Source organism: Saprolegnia diclina (assembly GCF_000281045.1).
Source record: "Saprolegnia diclina VS20 unplaced genomic scaffold supercont1.1, whole genome shotgun sequence".
Lineage (NCBI taxonomy): Eukaryota > Oomycota > Saprolegniomycetes > Saprolegniales > Saprolegniaceae > Saprolegnia > Saprolegnia diclina.
The window spans coordinates 181,825-199,064 of NW_008246068.1; the positions used below are offsets into that span (position 1 = coordinate 181,825).

The window sequence follows — 17,240 nt, forward strand, 5'->3', positions numbered from 1 at the left end:
GGGACCACACGTTTTCACGAGTAAACGCCTGTGAGCTTCCATGCTAGTAGGAGGGGACATAAGCCCATACGATCGGACCGTTGATAAAGACTTGGATTTCCCATCCGACCATTTTTAGCGCGAGGTTTTTTAGCTTTGCAAGTTATTGACATTGACGCTCGCGTTTGCCCTACCGAGCTAGCGTGCGAACACCGGCTATCGCCGGGTCCACGGCCAAGCAAGTGCGCCATCTTCGTTGTTGAACCACGGATCCCGTTTTAGCAAGTCAAAGTCCGACGGTCCAAGTTCATTTCCAAAAATGTCGCCTTCGCTTCTTGGCCAAGACGAAGCTCGCTCTTCTCAATCTCGCACTTGCGTTATGGCGACGAGGCAAAGGCGAACTTTCCGAGAGCAACGAACCGCATTCACTTTAGATTTCCCCTCGCTTAATTCAACGATAAAGCAACCCGCCACTCGTCCGAGGCTGAGCGGTACTTGAGGCAAATTGGGGTTTTGCCCTTGAGCACTCCCGCGTATCGAAATTTAGGGTTATCGAGCCCGCACTACATCGCGCGCACATTTGTACGGGGTACCTTTGGGCAATAGAAAGCTAAATACACTGTCTCTGCCGCCGAATTAATCGCGATGTGAAGACAAAAGACTGATATAAGGTTGTTGTTCATTTAACTTTGTCGCCGCAAACCTACCCCTACCAGGTACAAGAGGAAAAGAGAAAATTTGCATCTTTGTCCTTATTCCTCAAACGGCTCGTCTTCGCGAAACGTGACCCACGCCGCGTCTGGGAGTCGGTCGATGGCCTCGTCACAGGCTTGCCGGTCTTCGTCCAAAGCGAGGGTGTCGGAGACCTTGATGACGCCGTCACGGTGCGCGCAATGCTGGAGCGCGTGGATGATGGCCAAAAGGCCTTCCTTCTCGAGCGGGTTGCCTTGGAGCCCGAGCATCTCCATGTGGCACGTCGCAGGCACGACGCGGCTCAGAGCGACCGCGCCGTCAAAGCCAATTTTGTTTTCCGAGAGGTCCAACTCGAGCAGATGCGACAGGACGCTGCTGAACGCATGCGCGCCGATCGACCCGACACGGTTGCCGCGCAAGTCGATTTTGCGCAGAAGTGGGCACAAGGGAATGACCGCGGCAAGGGCCATGGCGCCGACGTACGTGCAGCCTTGGTCGATCAAGTGCAGATGCCCCAGCGACGGGCAGTGTGGGAGGACCGCTGCCAATAGTTGAATCTCCTCGTCACCGAGGCCACTCGCCTCCAAGTAGAAGTTGGTCAGCTGCGGCAGCAGCGCCGCCAAGCTTCCCACGCACGCCGGCGAGAGCTGGATCATGGTGAGTTCGAGGTGCCGGAGCCGGCGCAGTCGACGTAGCGCTTTCATCAAGGCCAGTGTCGCCTTCGGAGCCGGGTTGGGCGACACCGATTCAAAGACAAGCGTGACCAGCTGCAGCTGCGACGACGAGAGCACCGACGTGATCGCAGGTAGGTCGTCGTACACGAGCGGCTCGAGGACGAGCGAGTGCAGCTGGCTTGGCAGCGCCAGAATGTCCTTGAAGAATCGAAAGGGTAGCGCGCCGCCCTTGATCTCGAGGTCAAGCAGCGTCGGCGAGTCGGCAATGGCCTCGCACAGCTTGGTGCACTCCGTGTCCGTCATGCACGCACCTTCAAGTGCGACCACTTTTAGGGACCCGGCGCGAAGCCAGTTGGCCATTGCCGTGACTGTGGCTGCGGACCACGTGACGTGCGGGTAGATGAACTCGGCGCAGATGATGGGCGTCGGCGCGAGGGCTTGGATGAGCGGCAGTGGGTCGTGGTTGATGACGTTGCTCTGTGATGTGAATGCGACTTCGCGCAGTGCCGGAAGGCCACGTAGCGCGTTCGGCATCGCATCGACGGACGCCGATGGCCACATTTGGTCGACGTCGTCGCCGAACGAGATCTCAATGCACTCGATGCGCTCGGGCCAGAGCGCAATCGCGCGCTCCAGCATCGCCCACGTCGAAACAGCGTGCAAGTTGATGCGTGTGAGGGGTTGCAGCGGGTACGCCGGCGGCAAATCAAAGCCATTGATGTCGACGACCGGGCTTAGAATCGCCGCTTTTGCGATCCAGGCGCGCAGCTGCGGGTCCGCAACCTCGTACGGGAGCTCAAAGTAAGGCCAGAGGCGTACGTGGCACGGGTAGAAGACGTCGCCAACGGGCACCACAAGCCGCCGCGAGCGCACGGCGTGGAAGAGCTCGAGCAGCGCGGCCAGCGGCTCCGAGAGCCATTCGACTGGCAGCGCATGAAGGAACGCCGCCATCTCGTTCGACGTCATGATAAACCGCCCGACATGCTCAAAGAGCTCGGGTAGCAGAGCTGGCGTCGGCTTGGCTCGCTTTGCCATGGCTAGCTAGGTGGCGTGATTTTAGCAATATCCGGATAGCCATTGGCCATTGATTGGTCCGAGCTCGATCATGACGTGGCACTCCGCGACGTCAGCAGATCGCGAGGTCAGTTTGTGGTCAATTGATCGCGCATTGCAAGCTACAGCTTGCAGGACGCCCAGTCACCCAGGCTGCTCGGAGCCAGCAGGTGCGGCTCGCGAGGCCCCCGACCCCCTTCTGAGGCTCATTTTTACCCGCGGGGTCACCCAAAATCCCGCAGGACCCCCCGACTTTTGACCCCGGCTTTTTAACAGATACAAGGGTGACCCATGCCGGCCTGTTGCCAAGAGCCCTGCGATCCTGAAATCCTGTTTGAACATGATTTCACGCATACGTCGTTTAGAGACAGAGGGCGATGCGGGGGCAGGGAACGGTACGTCGTTGCCTCGACCGAGACCTGCAACCCGAGATACTGCGTGATTCCGCGGCCTGTATGCGACGTTTTGATTGGCTCTTATTATATTGACTTTTGACGAATCAAACGTAATGAATCTTTGGTTCACACCCACGCCGCCACGACATCGGAGCGAAAGTCTTTTGCGCTTGGTTGAATTAACCATCTATTATCATTCAACGCGACTGTGCATATATATGAACGTGTTCCGCGTTATCTTCATTATTACACAAAGACGTCGTATACAACCTAAATTCAAAAACTCACAGCCAAAACAAAAGACCAAAAACAACTACTAGTATTCATTTTACGTATCGAGAAAAATACACCACGCGGGGTCCGGGAGCTCTCCGATGCGATCCAAGCACTCTTGAATGTGCGACGGATTGGCCAGCGTCCGGCTGAGCTGCACACTCCCAACGCGGTACGGCGACCGCGCGACCCCTTCGACGATCGCCAAGACGCCGTCGACATAGAGCGGGTTGCCTTCAAGGTTGATGCCTTCCATGTGCCCAGTTCTTGGCACCATGCGGCTGAGTGCCAACGCGCCTTCATAGCCAATTTGGTTGTTGCTCAGGTTCACCTCGAGCAGTCGCGGGATCTCAGCGGCGAGGACGGCGCCGCCCTTGGAACCAATGCAGTTGCCTGAGACATCGAGCGTCCGAAGCGACGGTGTCGTCGACAAGGCTGACGCGAGCGCGATGGCGCCAGCATCCGAGCAGCCTTGCCGACGCAGGCGCAACGAGCGGAGGCGGCGACAGCGCTGCAAGGCGGTCGCGAGGGCCATGACGCCGTCGTCATGGAGGTCGTTCTCGGACAAGCCGAGGTGCGCAAGCTGCGGCAGCACGGTGAGAACTGCCTCAACGCTTGGCAGCAGCATCGATGACAGGTCGAGCGACTGCAGACACTGCAGAGACGATAGCATTGCCAGGATAGCAGACCCATGGCGCTCGTCTTCGTCAACAGCGATGTTGCCCGGCTGCAGATCGATCGAGAGGTGTCGTATCCTTGCGGCTGTCACCGCCGACGCGATTGGCGGCAGATCGTCGGTGGCCACACCGTGCAGGCGCAACGACGTCCAGTGCGACGGTACGGACGACGCGAGCGCAAAGACCGCCGCGATGACACCGGCGTCGTGCAGCTCGAGGCTAGCGAGGGTCGTGTTCGCAACGAGCGCGGTCGCAGCCGTCGCGGCCATAGGCGCAGCAGTCAAGCCGCGTAAGCTCACGCTACTCAGCGGCGCCGACGATAAGAAGCCGGCCCAGAGTTCGCGGCACGCCTCGTCCCACATACCCGCCGTGAGCGACATGGTCCACACCAGCGTTTGAATGGACGTGGACGTGGCGATCGCTTCCAGCGCATCGGCTACGACGGTGGTCGTTGGCTTTTGTCGCCAGAGCACCGAGACACACTGGACGGCCGGCAGGTCGCGGAAAAGCTCAACGAGCGATACGTGGTCGGTAGTCTGGACCAAGAGAAGGTCCAGGGCGCAGAGGTTGCGCCTGTTGTCGAGACGCGCGAGCTGGGCGGGCGTCACACACGTGCGCAGCTTGATTTTGGTCTGTGGGCGCAGTGCGAACGGAAGCGGGATGTCGGCACTCTCCTGAACGACCCACGGGTAGAGAGATAGCGCCGATGTGAGTGCATCTTGAAGCCAAGCGCGCGGGATCGACCGCGGCACACGCAGCTGCGGCCAAAGCGAGATGCGCTGCGGGTAAAAGGCGTCGTCAATTGGGACCGTGAACTCGCGCGCATCCAGCGCCTCGTAGAGCCGACGCAGCGCTGCGAGCGGCGGCGTGAGCGCGGCGAGTGGCATTGCAAGCACGTACGCGCGCATGTCGGCCGACGTCTCGAGGCACTCGGCGATGCGCTGGACGAGGTCGCCTGCGAGACCTCCATCGTCCGGCATGATGCAATCTCAAGTGCAATCTGGCCTTTCTAGGGCGGTTTTTTCAACCCGCCCGAAACGCCAAGCCCACCCACACCATCAACACGCCACCTGTGCCTCTGCAATACGATGTAGCAGCACACGAGCAAGGGTGGTTCGTTCATCATCGTTAGGCCTAGTACGGGCGCAAGCGGGTGGCGGCGAGCGCGAAGGCAACGGGTGTCGAAGCGGCGGCGACATGCGAGGCGCCTGCAGGTTGCAGGCGACGACATATCGAGTCGTGATCTGTATTTAGAGGATGTAGCGGCGTCATTAGGCGTCCCACCAGCACCATTCGTGATACGGCATGGCCTCGATCGCCGCTTCGCAATTCACGATCTCAATCGGGTCTTCGACCGTGCAGCGGAGGTCAATGTGGCCAAAGCGGTGAGCGCTCGCCGCGACCACGTCGACGACCGATAGAACGCCTTCTTCGCCGAGCGGGTTGAAGTCGAGGAGAAGCCACGTCATAAGCGCTGTGCCCGCGTGTCGGGCCATGGCCTGCACGAGTGCGACCGCGCCGTCCGGCCCAACCTCGTTGCTGCTCAGAGAGAGGTCGTCGAGGCATGGGATCACCGCGCTCAAGGCAATCGCGCCGGGGCACTGGATGCAGTTTTCCGACAAGTCGAGTTCGCGGAGCTCGGGGCAGAGCGGTAGCAGGCGCGCAAGGGCCATCGCCGACGTGTCGGTGCAGCTTTGCTTGGAGAGGCGCAGCTTCTGGAGCTTCTTGCAGCGCGGCAGCGCCGACACGAGCACGAGCACGCCCATGTCGAGAAGGACGTTGTCTTTCAGCACAATCTCGACAAGGCGCGGCAAGATCGCGGCCAGCGCGTTGCTGCCGACGGGCGAGATTGGGATGCGGTCCAGGCGCAGCTTGGTGAGGCGCGTCATGCTCGGCAGCGTCACTTCGAGCAGCGTCGCAATGGCCGGCGTCGTTGTCAAGGGCGGCGCCGGTGCAAAGCCCAGCTGAAGCGTCGTCAAGTGGCTCTTGTCAAGCGCGGTTAGGAGCGTCGGGAGGTCGGCGTACCGGCACGGCTTGAGCGTCAAGGACGTCAATGTCGGCGGCAGCTGGAACAGCGCGCTGAGCAGCTCGAGCACGACGTTGGCCTGCGAGACGTACAGCGAACGGAGCGTGCGCGAGGCCCACAGCGCGGCGCGCAGCAGTGGCAAGCTGCCCACGTGCATGCTGGTCTTGGGCAAGACCAACGATACGAGCGGCTTGGTCGTGAGCCAATGGGAGAGCGTCACAACCATGGCCTGGTCCCACTCGACATGGCAGTCGCGAAAGTCGACCTTGGTGATCGGCGACGTCGTCATCGCGTAGAGGACGCTCGGGAACCGCAGCGGCATGGACGCGCCAAACCACGAGAGCTCGAGCTGGCGCAGCGCCGGCAGCGACTGCAGCGCGCGGAGGATCACGTCGATGGTCGCATCCATCGTCATGCCCCGGTGCGGCTGGCCGTTGTCGGAAATGAGGAGCAGGATCGATATCGCGCGGTCCTTCCAGTGGCGCAAGACGAGCTCGAGCTCGTGCGGGTAGATGGGATAGTCAAACGCGAGCTTGGTGCTCGGTAGCAGCGGGTACGGCAGCGGCACGGCGACGTGCTGCACCTCGACGACAGGGTAGAGCACCATGACCTTTTCAATCCAAACGGCAATCTCGGCCTCGGCAATGTAGCGTGGCAAGACGAGGTTGGGCCACAGGTGCACGCGGCGCGGGTACGTCGGGTCGGACTTGGGAAAGTAGAGGCGGCTCTGGGCGACCGCGCAGTGGAGCATGAAGAGGCTCTCGAGCGCCGGCGTGCGCAGGCTCGACGGCAGAGCGGTGAGGAAGGAGGCCATGTCCAGCGACGACGGCAGGAAGAGCGCAATGTGCTGGAAGAGCTCGGGCAGGACGCGGGCGCGGGTGCTCGAGGCCATGACGGCGGCAGGGACGATAGCAGTGCGTTGACGGGTGTTCGTCATCTGGGACGTACGCTGACCAGTTGACCAATGCGCGACCTTCATCCAAGATCGTCGGGTCACATAGTTGTCACGGCCATGATGACGTTATTTCTGACTCGACGGCCAAGTGATTGCGGGGTCGGGCGCATGTGATCCCGCAACCCGATCGCGTGATGCTTCGATCGACTTCGAGAAGGTCGTTCCGATGCCGCGCTCTAAGATGTGCTCTTCGACAGTGCCCAATTCAAGTGTTCAACTAGATCAAAGGAACGTCGTCTGTGCTGCTGCCGGGCGGCCTCGCGCTCCAATTGTAGAAGAAGATGACGCGAAAATCGACGTTGCCGTTGAGATGGCACCGGTTGTGGGCTGTGGGCAGAAGAACCGCCCTTATTAGAAGCATTGCAGTCAACGTACGAGAGCTTTGCGCTCGCGGGATAGACAAGGATTTCTTTTCGTGGTGCCATGGTTACGCAGAATTTACCGAAGTAACGAGAAGCAACAAACACACGTATGCACCTTGCAGGCATCACGTGACACGGAGCGGGAGGAGGGATAGGGTAGCAAGCAAAGACGTCGCCGGAACCATCGCGAGGCCACTGCGTTGGGACGGTGACGAGACCCTCTTCGGTGCTAATAACACGCTGAGAACGCTAGCAATGTTTGGGTGCGACGACTCGGGGCAACTCGCTCTTTTTTGCAGGGAATTCGCAGCGATACCGTGCGAGTCGAGCCTCGTGCATTGTCAACGAGGTACGTTGTGGGTAGGAATGTGCAGCGGCGGCAACAAGAAATACGTACTGGTCGGCCTTTTCAAATTGATGACCTTCGGACCTTGGACCACTGACCTTGGACCGAGTGGTTCTTACCATCAGGCTCGTCCACTGAGTTGGATGCGATGTCGTTTTTGCGTCCGGGATTTTTTCGGGGAAATCGCTGTTAGCACTGCGGCCCTCACACTCGCCCATACAGGCGATCCCAAGCATCAACACGAGACAGAGAAGCTCTTCGCGGACAACCCATGGCTTATCGGTACGAGGGTCGCCGCAGATCGGAACGCAGTCGGTGAGGAGGCGAACAAGGCCCTTGCGCGTCCAGCCGAATTTCTGTCCAAAAGTGATCCGGATCCGGATAAAAATTGGCTTTTGGCGATCTTGCATGATAAGCTTGTGTGGTGATCCTAAAAAGCCAACGCTTTCCGGCCAATGGCGTACCGTGCAAGGTCTCGACGCGCACGCTGTTCGCCTTCCTCGTAGCGACGCGACCGGTGGGAGTGCTAGCAGCGTCGAAGCGGTGCATTGGCCCCGACATAAATTCTTGAGTTTGCCTGCTGACGAGCACGAAAAAAGATCCAAAGACAATATGCTTCACCGCCCGCCATTCCTGTGGAAGTAGTCTATCGAGAGGCTAGCTACCGCTGCTGCAACCATCCAGGAGAATACCGGCGCAGCCATACTGCAGAAGAAATGCGAGCACGCCACGTCGCGTGGCCGTTGGTGGGATATATACCGACTGTGCGTTGAAGTTGTTATGGGACTTTTCGATCCATGGAGTCGCGACGACCGACATCGGAAGGCTTTTTTCTTTAAAAGTCGAGGCAACGCAACTCGAGATCACTTTTCTACTGCACCAAACCGCAGCCGTTGAAGAAGCCATCGAATGCGGCTTCGTTGACAGAATTGCCTTTGTCATTGTAAATAAATAAATTGTCTTTCTAAATAACGACACATGTGGCCTCTAAAACCACAAAGCGAGCTTGCGTCGCCATGAGCACTTGGGCTGCAACTTGGCGCGGAGTTGGCGCATCGTGAGGCGGCGCTTGGGGTTCACCGTCAGTAAGCCGTCGAGCACATCGACCAAATCTTTTGAAAAGAGAGTCTGCATGTTCCAGAGCTTGAGGAGCGCCTTGACGCCTTGCTGCGCAACGATGCGGTACCCGCCGTCGGCATCCGACGGCGCACGGATCATGGGCACGCCGGTGACGAGCATGAAGAGGAGGATCCCGAGGCTCCACATGTCGGCGGCTGCGGGGTCGTACGGTCGGCCGGCGTAGACTTCGGGCGCCATATAATAAGGCTTGCCGACAACCGCGTCGCTGGTTTCGTGAGCGGGGACCGCGAGACCGAAATCGCAGAGCTTGCAGTCGCCGTGTTCGTCCAAGAGGATGTTTTCGAGCGAGATATCGCGGTGTGCAAAACCGCATTGGTGCAGCTGATGCAGGCCAGCGACCACTTGGTCAAAGATACGTCGGGCGTCACTGGAGGCGAGCGTCGGCCGTCGATGCAAATATTCGTACAAGTCGCCGCCGCTGCAGTACTCCAAGACGAGGTGGACCATGTCGTGCTGGTAGAAGCAGTCGATGATGTGCACCAAATGCGGGTGCGGCGCATCGTTGGCGAGCGCCTTTGCGACGCGGAGCTCAGCTGTTGCTTCGTAGCACACCTCCGTGTACTGCTTGACGGCGTACGAGACGCCTGCGTTCGTGGCGTGGAAGACATGGCCGAACGTCGTGTTTGTGACCAACGACTCGAGCTGCAGCACCATTTTGCGGCGTTGCGGGCCAAATGAAAAGTGAGCTAGAAAGGCCGCTTGGTGCAGATGAGCGGATGACGAGGCGAGCACTCAGATCTCATTCCCAACCTAAAACTTCGTCGAAGCAAAATGATTGTACTTGGTTAACGTATGCTTGCTGCGATTCTGGCTTCGAACTACGATGTGGACCACCCACTTCAACCAATCGAATGTGACTTCGGCTTGGCAGACACGGCGTGAGTCCATGGCGTGAGTCCGTCGTCGAAAAAATGATCGACACCTCCGCAACGTTCAACCCAGATATGGACTAGAACCACAACTAGAATCCAGCGGAACCAGAACCGGTACGAGTTGTCGAAAATGTATATGTGAATTTCGTTTGCCGTCCATTCATGGGGTCTCTAGCTTCCACGATCCGGTGCAGGTCGCGGTGTGCTGTTGGTGAACAAACTCGAAACATACATTCCTCGCTGACTCGCGCTGTAGATAATGTCGGTCAGCTGCGTTCCTAGTCAACTACGATGTCGAGTAACCTGAATTCGCTGCATTGAAAGGCATTGAGAGTGGACATGATGATAAACTTGGATAACCCCACAACTGTGCTTGAGCCACGGTACGTGCGGGTTGTGAGCCTGCGTCACGCCCTTCAATTGTTGAATGGGTGAGCTACAATCGCGACAAGCGAGCAAACGCCAGCTCCAACCAAACCAACAAGCCATCCGAAACGTTGTGTTGTCGGTGGCGGTACTTGGCGCGTCCGCATTCGATAATCAAGTTGCATTACATACGGTGTATGTCCTGCCACAACCTGTCCTGTTTTTGTGCGGTCGTGAACGCGTCGAGGACCATCTCAGCTGTTGTGCGCGCACGTGGCACCTTCATCGCTGCACTCCAAATCACATTTAGCCCACTCACACCACTGTGCAGTGTTTCCCGTTGGTGCACCAATGTGTCCAACGCGCTCTTACACAATCGCACCTTATGCTGGGCGTATTCAAATATTTCAACTCGACATCGGTAACGTCCTAAATTATTCAACTTTCCTCTCCTTCTCGCTGCTCAGAGCTGGAAGACGTATTCGACTACATGTTGCCCGTGCGAAGCCCCACGACCGAGTGGTATCGGGTCCGCTTGCCGTGGCTCGTCTTGGCCCGGCCCACCGGCGCCAGCGCCGTATGCCGTCGCGACTGGTTGCACCGGCACACACACTGGGTCGTTCCATGGTGGTGAAAGACCGTCGAGCTAATCGCGGGGGTGCCCCACGGCGGGAAGTCGAGGGTTTCCTTCGTCCTCGTATTGTAGAAGGCGCACTTGCCGCTCGACGTCCGGCACGTTTCAATCCAGAATGGCGGCAGCTCGGGTACGTTCGACTCTTTTCGAAACCCGCGGCAGCGTGGACAGAGTATGTCCTTGGGCTTTGGTCGACCTTCAATGAGGGCGTCCATGTCCCGGTGCCCCGCATTCGCCTCGATTTTTCGGGGCGCAAAGGTCGTCGACGGGTCAATATGCAAATTCGTCAAGACCTCGTCGACCGTCAAGCCGTTCTCAATGTGATAATATGTCTTGAGGGGGAGGTAGACCTTGGGCATCACTGGAAGACTGGCGCAGAGCGCATTGTTGCTGCCACCCCGGAGCAGCGGTGGGCGGCGGGCGGGTCGTCGACCCCGCGGAGTCGGCTCCTGTGCCATTCTAGAGTGGCGTGACGTTGCTTCGACAACGCGAGTTTGCGTGATTGTTAAAAATACAACCGGTTTGGTCTCATTGGTTCGACTACGGCCCGCCATTGATTTGGGATAACGTAGACGGAAACGCTTATTGTGAAGCGTCTTTGCACCCATCGACCAACTTGATCAACGTCTTTCTCTAAACGGGGAGAGAGAATACCTCTGGGAACTTTGGGGCTTGACCGCAGTAAGCAAATGGAGGCATCTATTAAATCCAATACGAGTACGTTCTGAACCATAAGCTATAAGAACCGGCGGCGCACTGACCGAGAGCGGTTGCCTCATATAGGGGTAGGGGATTCCACGGTGCTAAAGGCGTGATCAATCACGGTGCTGTGCGGCACGACGCGAGCCGGTGGTGCCGGGGGCCGTTGTGCCACACCATTTGGCGCTCACCGACACCAACGGCATCTTATATATATAAGAAATTTGTTCGAGCTCAACAACAGTCGGTACTGGCACATACAAGCACGTGCGCGGAGACCTAATGGCCCACAACAGACGTAGATGATTTGTGCTGGCAAACACCGACACGAAGCTAGCACTTGGCGCTGCGGTTTCTAGCCCCATCCAGAGCCGCCGCCGGGTGCATCGTCGGAGAAAGAACATGTGCGTCTTCATTGGCAACTTGTCGTCGCCGCTCGCGAACGAGATCGCGCGAACTCGTCGGCACCGTCGAAAACCTCAAGCAGGCGCAAGTGACCAAGAAGCGGTTCATCGAGAACCGCGACCCAGAGCTCGGTGAGGGCCTCGAAGGCGCCGATGCGTTTGTCGAGAGCCCGGCGGTCGCTGTAAGTGACAAGCACAACGTCAGCGTTCTCTCGTTGGGTGCGCTTTGGCGGGAAAGATGATCCATACCATCCCGCGGAAGACTATATCCGCATAGAATAAGACCTGCAGGCTTGTCACGAGGCTTGCTTTTCGGCACTCGAGTCCAAGCATGTCTTGATAAGCGAGGGTCTGGGGCCGGTCTGGTTCTCACCTTCCCATTTTCAAACGTATATTTCCTCTGAATAAACCAGGAAACCACCCATACCGGTTACCCTATTGCATGCACTCTGCACACTCGATTACTGTACAAAGAAAGCGACATCGTTGTTATTTCAAACTAGATTGTCGTCGCACCATCGGAGGTGTGTCTTTGAGCGGGGATGTGTTCTTGGGTAAAGTCGCATTCGAGAGGGCAACTGGAGCACCTTCTGCGCCGACCGAGTAGCGCCGCGACTTGCGTGGGGGTGAGGCCAACGAGCTATGGCGCTGGCGACAGCGACAAACACGCGACGTAGTTCCGTGAAACTGGAACACCACGCAGCTCGTCGGCGGCATTCCGGGCGGCGGAAGTGCTAGCTTTTCGTTGGTCTTGGTGTTGAGAAAGCCGGTGCGTCCCGAGTTGAGCTTGCACTCGGTCCAGTCGTCAGGCAGACAAGGAATCGCGTCATGCTTCAAGAACCCGTGGCAGCGAGAGCAAAGCTCTTCAGGCATATCCAGCATCGGAAGCTCCCTCGAATTGGCGCCAAGGAGGATCTGACATGCGCTGCGTTGCTTTCGTAGCTCCGTCTTCTCGGGCAGGCCCGTGTGGACAGGTTGTGGCGGTGAGTCAATCGCTGGTTCTGGTTTCTTCTTCTGGAGCCACTTGGCGACGCCGTCTTGGAGGCTAGTGACAAAGCCCTTTGGCGGGGGCGTATCTTGGAGACTGGCCTTGAGCGGCATGTGCACCTTTGGTAGCACAGGGAGGCGCTCGTCAATGCCGACACCGCGCGGCGGCGATGACGCCTTCGTCTGCATCTCACCAAACGCCGCGCGAAAATACTAGCAAGTCCGTTGTGTGCGTGTAAATTTAGAAATCAAACCATCTATCAAACACCTTGAGACCTTGTTGGAGCGACCGTCCGGATACTAGTGCAGTGTATTGCACGTCCGACGGCATGTCGTACATACCCTGGTACACACATTGTACACTGGAAGACAACTGTCGACGGCGATGACACATTGTTACTGCTAGACATTTTGCAGCGAATGGTGCTATCAACGAGTTCAAACCACTTGGTTGTCGATTCAAATTGGTTCAGGGCCCGAAGACCACTGGTTATGACGGCGGCGTGACGATCGCGTGGATGTCGGGAAAGTCCATGGACGAGATACGCCGCGCTTTGGGTAGCGGGGCGACGGGGGGACATTGGCATACGCGCTGCGTCGTGCCGTGGTACTGAAACACAATGGCGGCCACCGGCGGCGTTCCTGGTGGCGGCGACGTTCGGATCTCGTGCGTTCCGCCGTGGCAAAAGTGGTTCTGGCTCGCGCTAATGCGGCACTCGGTCCACGGTGCCGGCAGCGGAAGGAAATCGTCGGATCTTCGAAACGCATGGCAAGTCGGGCACAAAAGAGCCTCGGTTCCGTCGCGTAACGCGGTCGACGCGCGCTCGAGGTGCGCGAGCGTCAGGCTCACGTGCCGCTGTCGCAGAATCCGCTTGGTGTTGATGCCGCGCTGTTGCTGGAGGCGGTCCATGCGCGTTGCGTGGTGAGCAAACGACGCGTGCAAGTCGGCTTGGAGCTTATCGAGACGGGCCTCAATGGAGCTCGTGTCTCCAAGCAGCGCCTGGACGACACCGGAGGGCGGCGGCACTTGCTTTGCGATCGACGGCAGCGCCGTGCGCGGCGGGGGGCGGGCGTACGGTGTCGCCTTGGCCGCCCGCGCGCGGGACGAGGGCCCTGGCTCGGGCATCCCGAGACAGGCGGGTTTGACTCGACCATTTTGGGGCCAGGATACACAACAGTCAACCGTTATAAATGGCTAGGGATATGAACTATCAAATTTCACCGACAGTTGTGTCTTGACGCGTTGCCTGTTGCCGCTTTTGAAATGCCGGGCGCGGTTCAACGAAGCAGTAGATGCTTCGGCACGCACTTGCTTTCCACTAAAAGCTCCATAATGCTGATACTCAGCTATGGCGAAGAATCACAACTTATCTGGCGTACACCTGACGCTCGTGAAACGAGACGCAAAAACCTAGTCGAGTGAACCTGCGACGCTTTCGAGAACGCTCGCAAAAACAAAGCAGCGGGCCTTGATCCATTCGATGAGCAGCCCGAGAGGGTCCTCCAAGGGTGTAGCGTTCCGGCCTCTTGACCATTGAGCTTCCTGGCATCGCCCGTATATCCTAAACAAGGTGCAAACGTGAGCGTCTGGCTCAACGCTATTTATTATATGACGTAATTCTGACGCATCGGGGATCGAAGTGGGGACGAGTGGGCGGTGTAACGACATAGTTCGCCGACAGTGTTCAATGGATCCTCGGTTCGAGGCGGTGCGAGAGCTCGGGCGGGGCAGCCATGGCGACGCGGTCTTAATGCGCCACTGCATCTCGGGTGCTTTCGTCGTGGCCAAGACGATTCATACTTCGCTTTCGTCATGCGCGGCCGAAGTTGATGTCATGCGCCGGCTTCAGCACCCGAATATTGTCAGTTTGATCGAGTCGACGGCAAGCAAAGACAGTGGGGACCCCGTCCTCTTACTAGAGTACGCAGACGGCGGCGACCTGTACGCGTTCGTTTGCCAACACCGCGCCACGTAACTCCAAGGACGCTCGGTGGGCCGAATACATGTACACTGCGTAGGGGGCGGCTACCCGAAGCCCACGTCGTGCGCATTTTGATTCAGCTTTGCTTGGCGCTGCAGTACTTGCACGAACGCAACATCGTGCATCGGTACCTCACTCTTCTCATGAGACAAGTTGTCCTCATGTGATCACTGTGTACTAGCGATATCAAACCCCACGTACATAGGGTGCCATGTCCTCGACGATGCACAACTTGTCATTAGAACATCTTTTTGACGGCCAGTGGCGTCGTCAAGCTCGGCGACTTTGGAATTGCAAAAGCACTCTCGCACACGCTCGACTTGGCGATGACCCAAGTGGGCACACCTCTCTACTTGTACACGAGTTAGTCCATTCGACTGCAATTGATACATGTACTTTGTAGATCCCCCGAGATTTGCGACGGCAGCGAGTACAACACCAAAAGCGACTTGTGGGGCCTCGGGTGTGTTCTCCACGAGCTCCTCACGTTCGCGCCTCCGTTTACAGGGCGTAGCTGGCCGATCATCGTGCAAAAGATCGTGACGGCGACACCGAGTCCGATCATTGATGGACAGTATTACTCGCCCGAAATCATTGCACTCGCGTCCCAGCTACTTGCCAAGACACCTCATGTAGCTCCTGTCGTCCGTCAACGATCTACTACTCCATACATGGCCGTAGGAACGCCCGAGTGCGACCGAAATTCTAGCCACGCCCTTCATCCAACGCCACATCATGCACCTTGCGAGTGTCGCGACGTGGGATGCGCTGCCCAAGCTCCACGTAGACCCATCACCCCGTCGTCCAACGACGTTGGCCGCGGTCCTCGACGCCCACGGCGGTGTGTCCATTTTGCAATCTGAAAGGCGCAATGTATCGCCCAAGCGACGCGCAGCACCCAACACACTTGAAGATGCGGCCCGTCGACAGTTTCATGAGAACCAGGTCTGCACTATCGCAGACAATGTAATATTGTCATTGCGCTAAATAGCGTCGTGTAGCGAGCGGCACGCGCATACAAAGAGCGCATGGACGAGCTTCAGAAGGGCCCGGCAGCCGCCGAAGACGACCTCTCGTACTATTGACTTGGTTGTCCGGTCTTCAACTACGATGGTGGGTAGTGCAAACGAAAGCTACCACAAGCCCACGGCTGCGCAAGACGACAGCGCGTATGTTCACACCAAGTGGATGGAGATACGACTCATCAATCCTGCAGGCATGGTGACTATGAAGATTTACTGGCTCAAGAACGACGCCGCGTCTTTCTCGAACGAAAGGCGCTGCAAGATCGCATGCAGGCGCTCCAAGCGACGAGCCACCTCACGCTATCCTAACCTCAAATCTTCGCTGCGCTTCGCGCCGCCACGTTGAAGTTGCGTGTTTTTAGTAGAAGACGCAAGCCTTTTTCGCGGCCAGACCATGCGTTTTAGAGAAAACAGCCTATTGTCAAGTGCCTAACGAGATATACCTCGCTCTTCAAGGGTCTACTGTCGCTCGTACGCGCCGTGTGGATGCCACAAGTGTCGGCGTACGCGCGCTATCCGGATATTTGGTCTGGTATACGGATAGAAAGGCAGCCTAGGTGGCGTGCAAAAAGACTGCATTTAACCTCTGAAACTCGATACTTGTGATGCATCTTGGGGTTCTACCAGCTTCTTGATCCATCCGAAATTGACCCCAGGACCATGCTGACCTCGACGCTGTCGCGCTGCCGCTTGGGCCTCCGCTCGCTCCCGCGCTCGTTCTGCGCCCATGCGGCTCCGGCTGCGCCGGTCGCCGCCGACCCCAGCCAGACGATCCTCACGAACGCGCTGCGCCACGTCCAAGCCTCGGGGTATGTACGATGCCAAGGACGGCGAGGAGGATGCTGATGCCTGCTTGCTGTAGCTGGACCATTGAGACGCTCGGCCAGGGCGCGCGGGACGCGGGCTTTCCGTCCATCGCGCATGGTATGTTCCCGCGCGGTCCTATCGAGCTCGTCGAGTTCTTCATGGACGACTGGCAGCGCCAGGTGCAGGACGCGCTGGCCGCCGAGCCCGTCGACGGCGAGTTTGTGCCGACGGACCGCCTCAAGCGCGGTGTCCAGATCCGGCTCCAGCTCCTTTCGCCGTACTTGCACGTGTGGCCGCAGGCCATGGCGCTCGGCGCGCTGCCGCAGAACGCGCCGACAACCATGAAGAAGCTCGCGCAGGCCTCGGACGACATTTGGTTCTTCGCCGGCGACCGCTCCACGGACCTCTCGTGGTACACGAAGCGCGCGGTCTTGACTGGCATCTACACGGCCACGGGTGCGTTCCGCGCCGCCTGCCTCTCCTCATTCTCGCGCTAGAGCTCTTCATGCTCACGGACACGTCGCCCAACCACGAAGACACTTGGTGCGTACTCGAGCCTCGCCGTGGGCACTCACGCATTGCTCTACAGGAAGTTTCTCGATCGCCGCGTTGAAGAAGCCATCGCGCTCGGCGAAGTGCCCCAGAACGTACGTCCATTTCGGAATGCTGACCACTCCGATCTGAGATGCGATATAGGCGGGCGACATTGCTGGTATGGTGAGCATTGGTCTGCAGTCGCTTCTGTCGACGGCGGCCGCGCTCGCGGGTCCGCTCTCGTCGCAGGTGGTCGCGCAGGTGGCGCATACCGTCCCGAACCCGCTCTCGTCGATCCCGACCATGACGACGCCGCGCTCGCCGACCGAGCCCAAGCCGTAGACAGTCCCTTCTTTG

General features: G+C 58.4%; 8 protein-coding genes across 8 annotated transcripts; 2 read left to right on the plus strand and 6 right to left on the minus strand.

Moving 5' to 3' along the window:
- Positions 1-640: 640 nt before the first annotated feature.
- On the minus strand, positions 641-2,397 carry SDRG_00068 (hypothetical protein). Its single transcript, XM_008605530.1, has one exon. It carries the CDS (start codon positions 2,379-2,381, stop codon positions 732-734), a length of 1,650 nt encoding a protein of 549 aa, XP_008603752.1. The 5' UTR covers positions 2,382-2,397; the 3' UTR covers positions 641-731.
- Positions 2,398-3,017: 620 nt separating this feature from the next.
- Positions 3,018-4,749, minus strand: SDRG_00069 (hypothetical protein). The gene has a single exon (XM_008605531.1). The coding sequence runs from the start codon at positions 4,722-4,724 to the stop codon at positions 3,123-3,125; it is 1,602 nt and encodes a 533-aa protein (XP_008603753.1). The 5' UTR covers positions 4,725-4,749; the 3' UTR covers positions 3,018-3,122.
- An 88-nt stretch (positions 4,750-4,837) lies between these two features.
- On the minus strand, positions 4,838-6,750 carry SDRG_00070 (hypothetical protein; the record flags this gene model as incomplete). Its single annotated transcript, XM_008605532.1, has 1 exon — positions 4,838-6,750. A coding segment is annotated over one exon (1,735 nt), but the record flags the coding sequence as incomplete, so codon positions are not given.
- A 1,617-nt stretch (positions 6,751-8,367) lies between these two features.
- SDRG_00071 (CAMK/CAMKL/NUAK protein kinase) lies at positions 8,368-9,242 on the minus strand. The gene has a single exon (XM_008605533.1). The coding sequence runs from the start codon at positions 9,225-9,227 to the stop codon at positions 8,421-8,423; it is 807 nt and encodes a 268-aa protein (XP_008603755.1). The 5' UTR covers positions 9,228-9,242; the 3' UTR covers positions 8,368-8,420.
- Positions 9,243-10,297: 1,055 nt separating this feature from the next.
- Positions 10,298-12,724, minus strand: SDRG_00072 (hypothetical protein; the record flags this gene model as incomplete). Its single annotated transcript, XM_008605534.1, has 4 exons — positions 10,298-10,904; positions 11,161-11,169; positions 12,136-12,188; positions 12,245-12,724. The coding sequence occupies 4 exons, from the start codon at positions 12,722-12,724 to the stop codon at positions 10,298-10,300; spliced, it is 1,149 nt and encodes a 382-aa protein (XP_008603756.1).
- Positions 12,725-12,895: 171 nt separating this feature from the next.
- On the minus strand, positions 12,896-13,701 carry SDRG_00073 (hypothetical protein). Its single transcript, XM_008605535.1, has one exon. It carries the CDS (start codon positions 13,659-13,661, stop codon positions 13,026-13,028), a length of 636 nt encoding a protein of 211 aa, XP_008603757.1. The 5' UTR covers positions 13,662-13,701; the 3' UTR covers positions 12,896-13,025.
- Positions 13,702-14,182: 481 nt separating this feature from the next.
- SDRG_00074 (NEK protein kinase) lies at positions 14,183-15,990 on the plus strand. The gene is made up of 9 exons (XM_008605536.1): positions 14,183-14,507; positions 14,555-14,644; positions 14,699-14,714; positions 14,760-14,872; positions 14,921-15,149; positions 15,199-15,462; positions 15,519-15,592; positions 15,639-15,686; positions 15,734-15,990. Exons 1-9 carry the CDS (start codon positions 14,224-14,226, stop codon positions 15,849-15,851), a joined length of 1,236 nt encoding a protein of 411 aa, XP_008603758.1. The 5' UTR covers positions 14,183-14,223; the 3' UTR covers positions 15,852-15,990.
- A 212-nt stretch (positions 15,991-16,202) lies between these two features.
- Positions 16,203-17,240, plus strand: SDRG_00075 (hypothetical protein; the record flags this gene model as incomplete). The annotated part of the gene is made up of 5 exons (XM_008605537.1): positions 16,203-16,351; positions 16,405-16,805; positions 16,847-16,896; positions 16,943-16,996; positions 17,046-17,240. The coding sequence occupies 5 exons, from the start codon at positions 16,203-16,205 to the stop codon at positions 17,223-17,225; spliced, it is 834 nt and encodes a 277-aa protein (XP_008603759.1). The 3' UTR covers positions 17,226-17,240.

Coding starts and splice junctions, on each gene's coding strand:
- SDRG_00068 (XM_008605530.1), bottom strand. CDS start 2,381: ATGGCAAAGCGAGCCAAGCCGACGCCAGCTCTGCTACCCGAGCTCTTT.
- SDRG_00069 (XM_008605531.1), bottom strand. CDS start 4,724: ATGCCGGACGATGGAGGTCTCGCAGGCGACCTCGTCCAGCGCATCGCC.
- SDRG_00071 (XM_008605533.1), bottom strand. CDS start 9,227: ATGGTGCTGCAGCTCGAGTCGTTGGTCACAAACACGACGTTCGGCCAT.
- SDRG_00073 (XM_008605535.1), bottom strand. CDS start 13,661: ATGCCCGAGCCAGGGCCCTCGTCCCGCGCGCGGGCGGCCAAGGCGACA.
- SDRG_00074 (XM_008605536.1), top strand. CDS start 14,224: ATGGATCCTCGGTTCGAGGCGGTGCGAGAGCTCGGGCGGGGCAGCCAT. Junction 14,873..14,920: donor GTGGGCACACCTCTCTACTT/GTACACGAGTTA, acceptor TGTACTTTGTAG/ATCCCCCGAGATTTGCGACG. Junction 15,687..15,733: donor GCTGCGCAAGACGACAGCGC/GTATGTTCACAC, acceptor TCAATCCTGCAG/GCATGGTGACTATGAAGATT.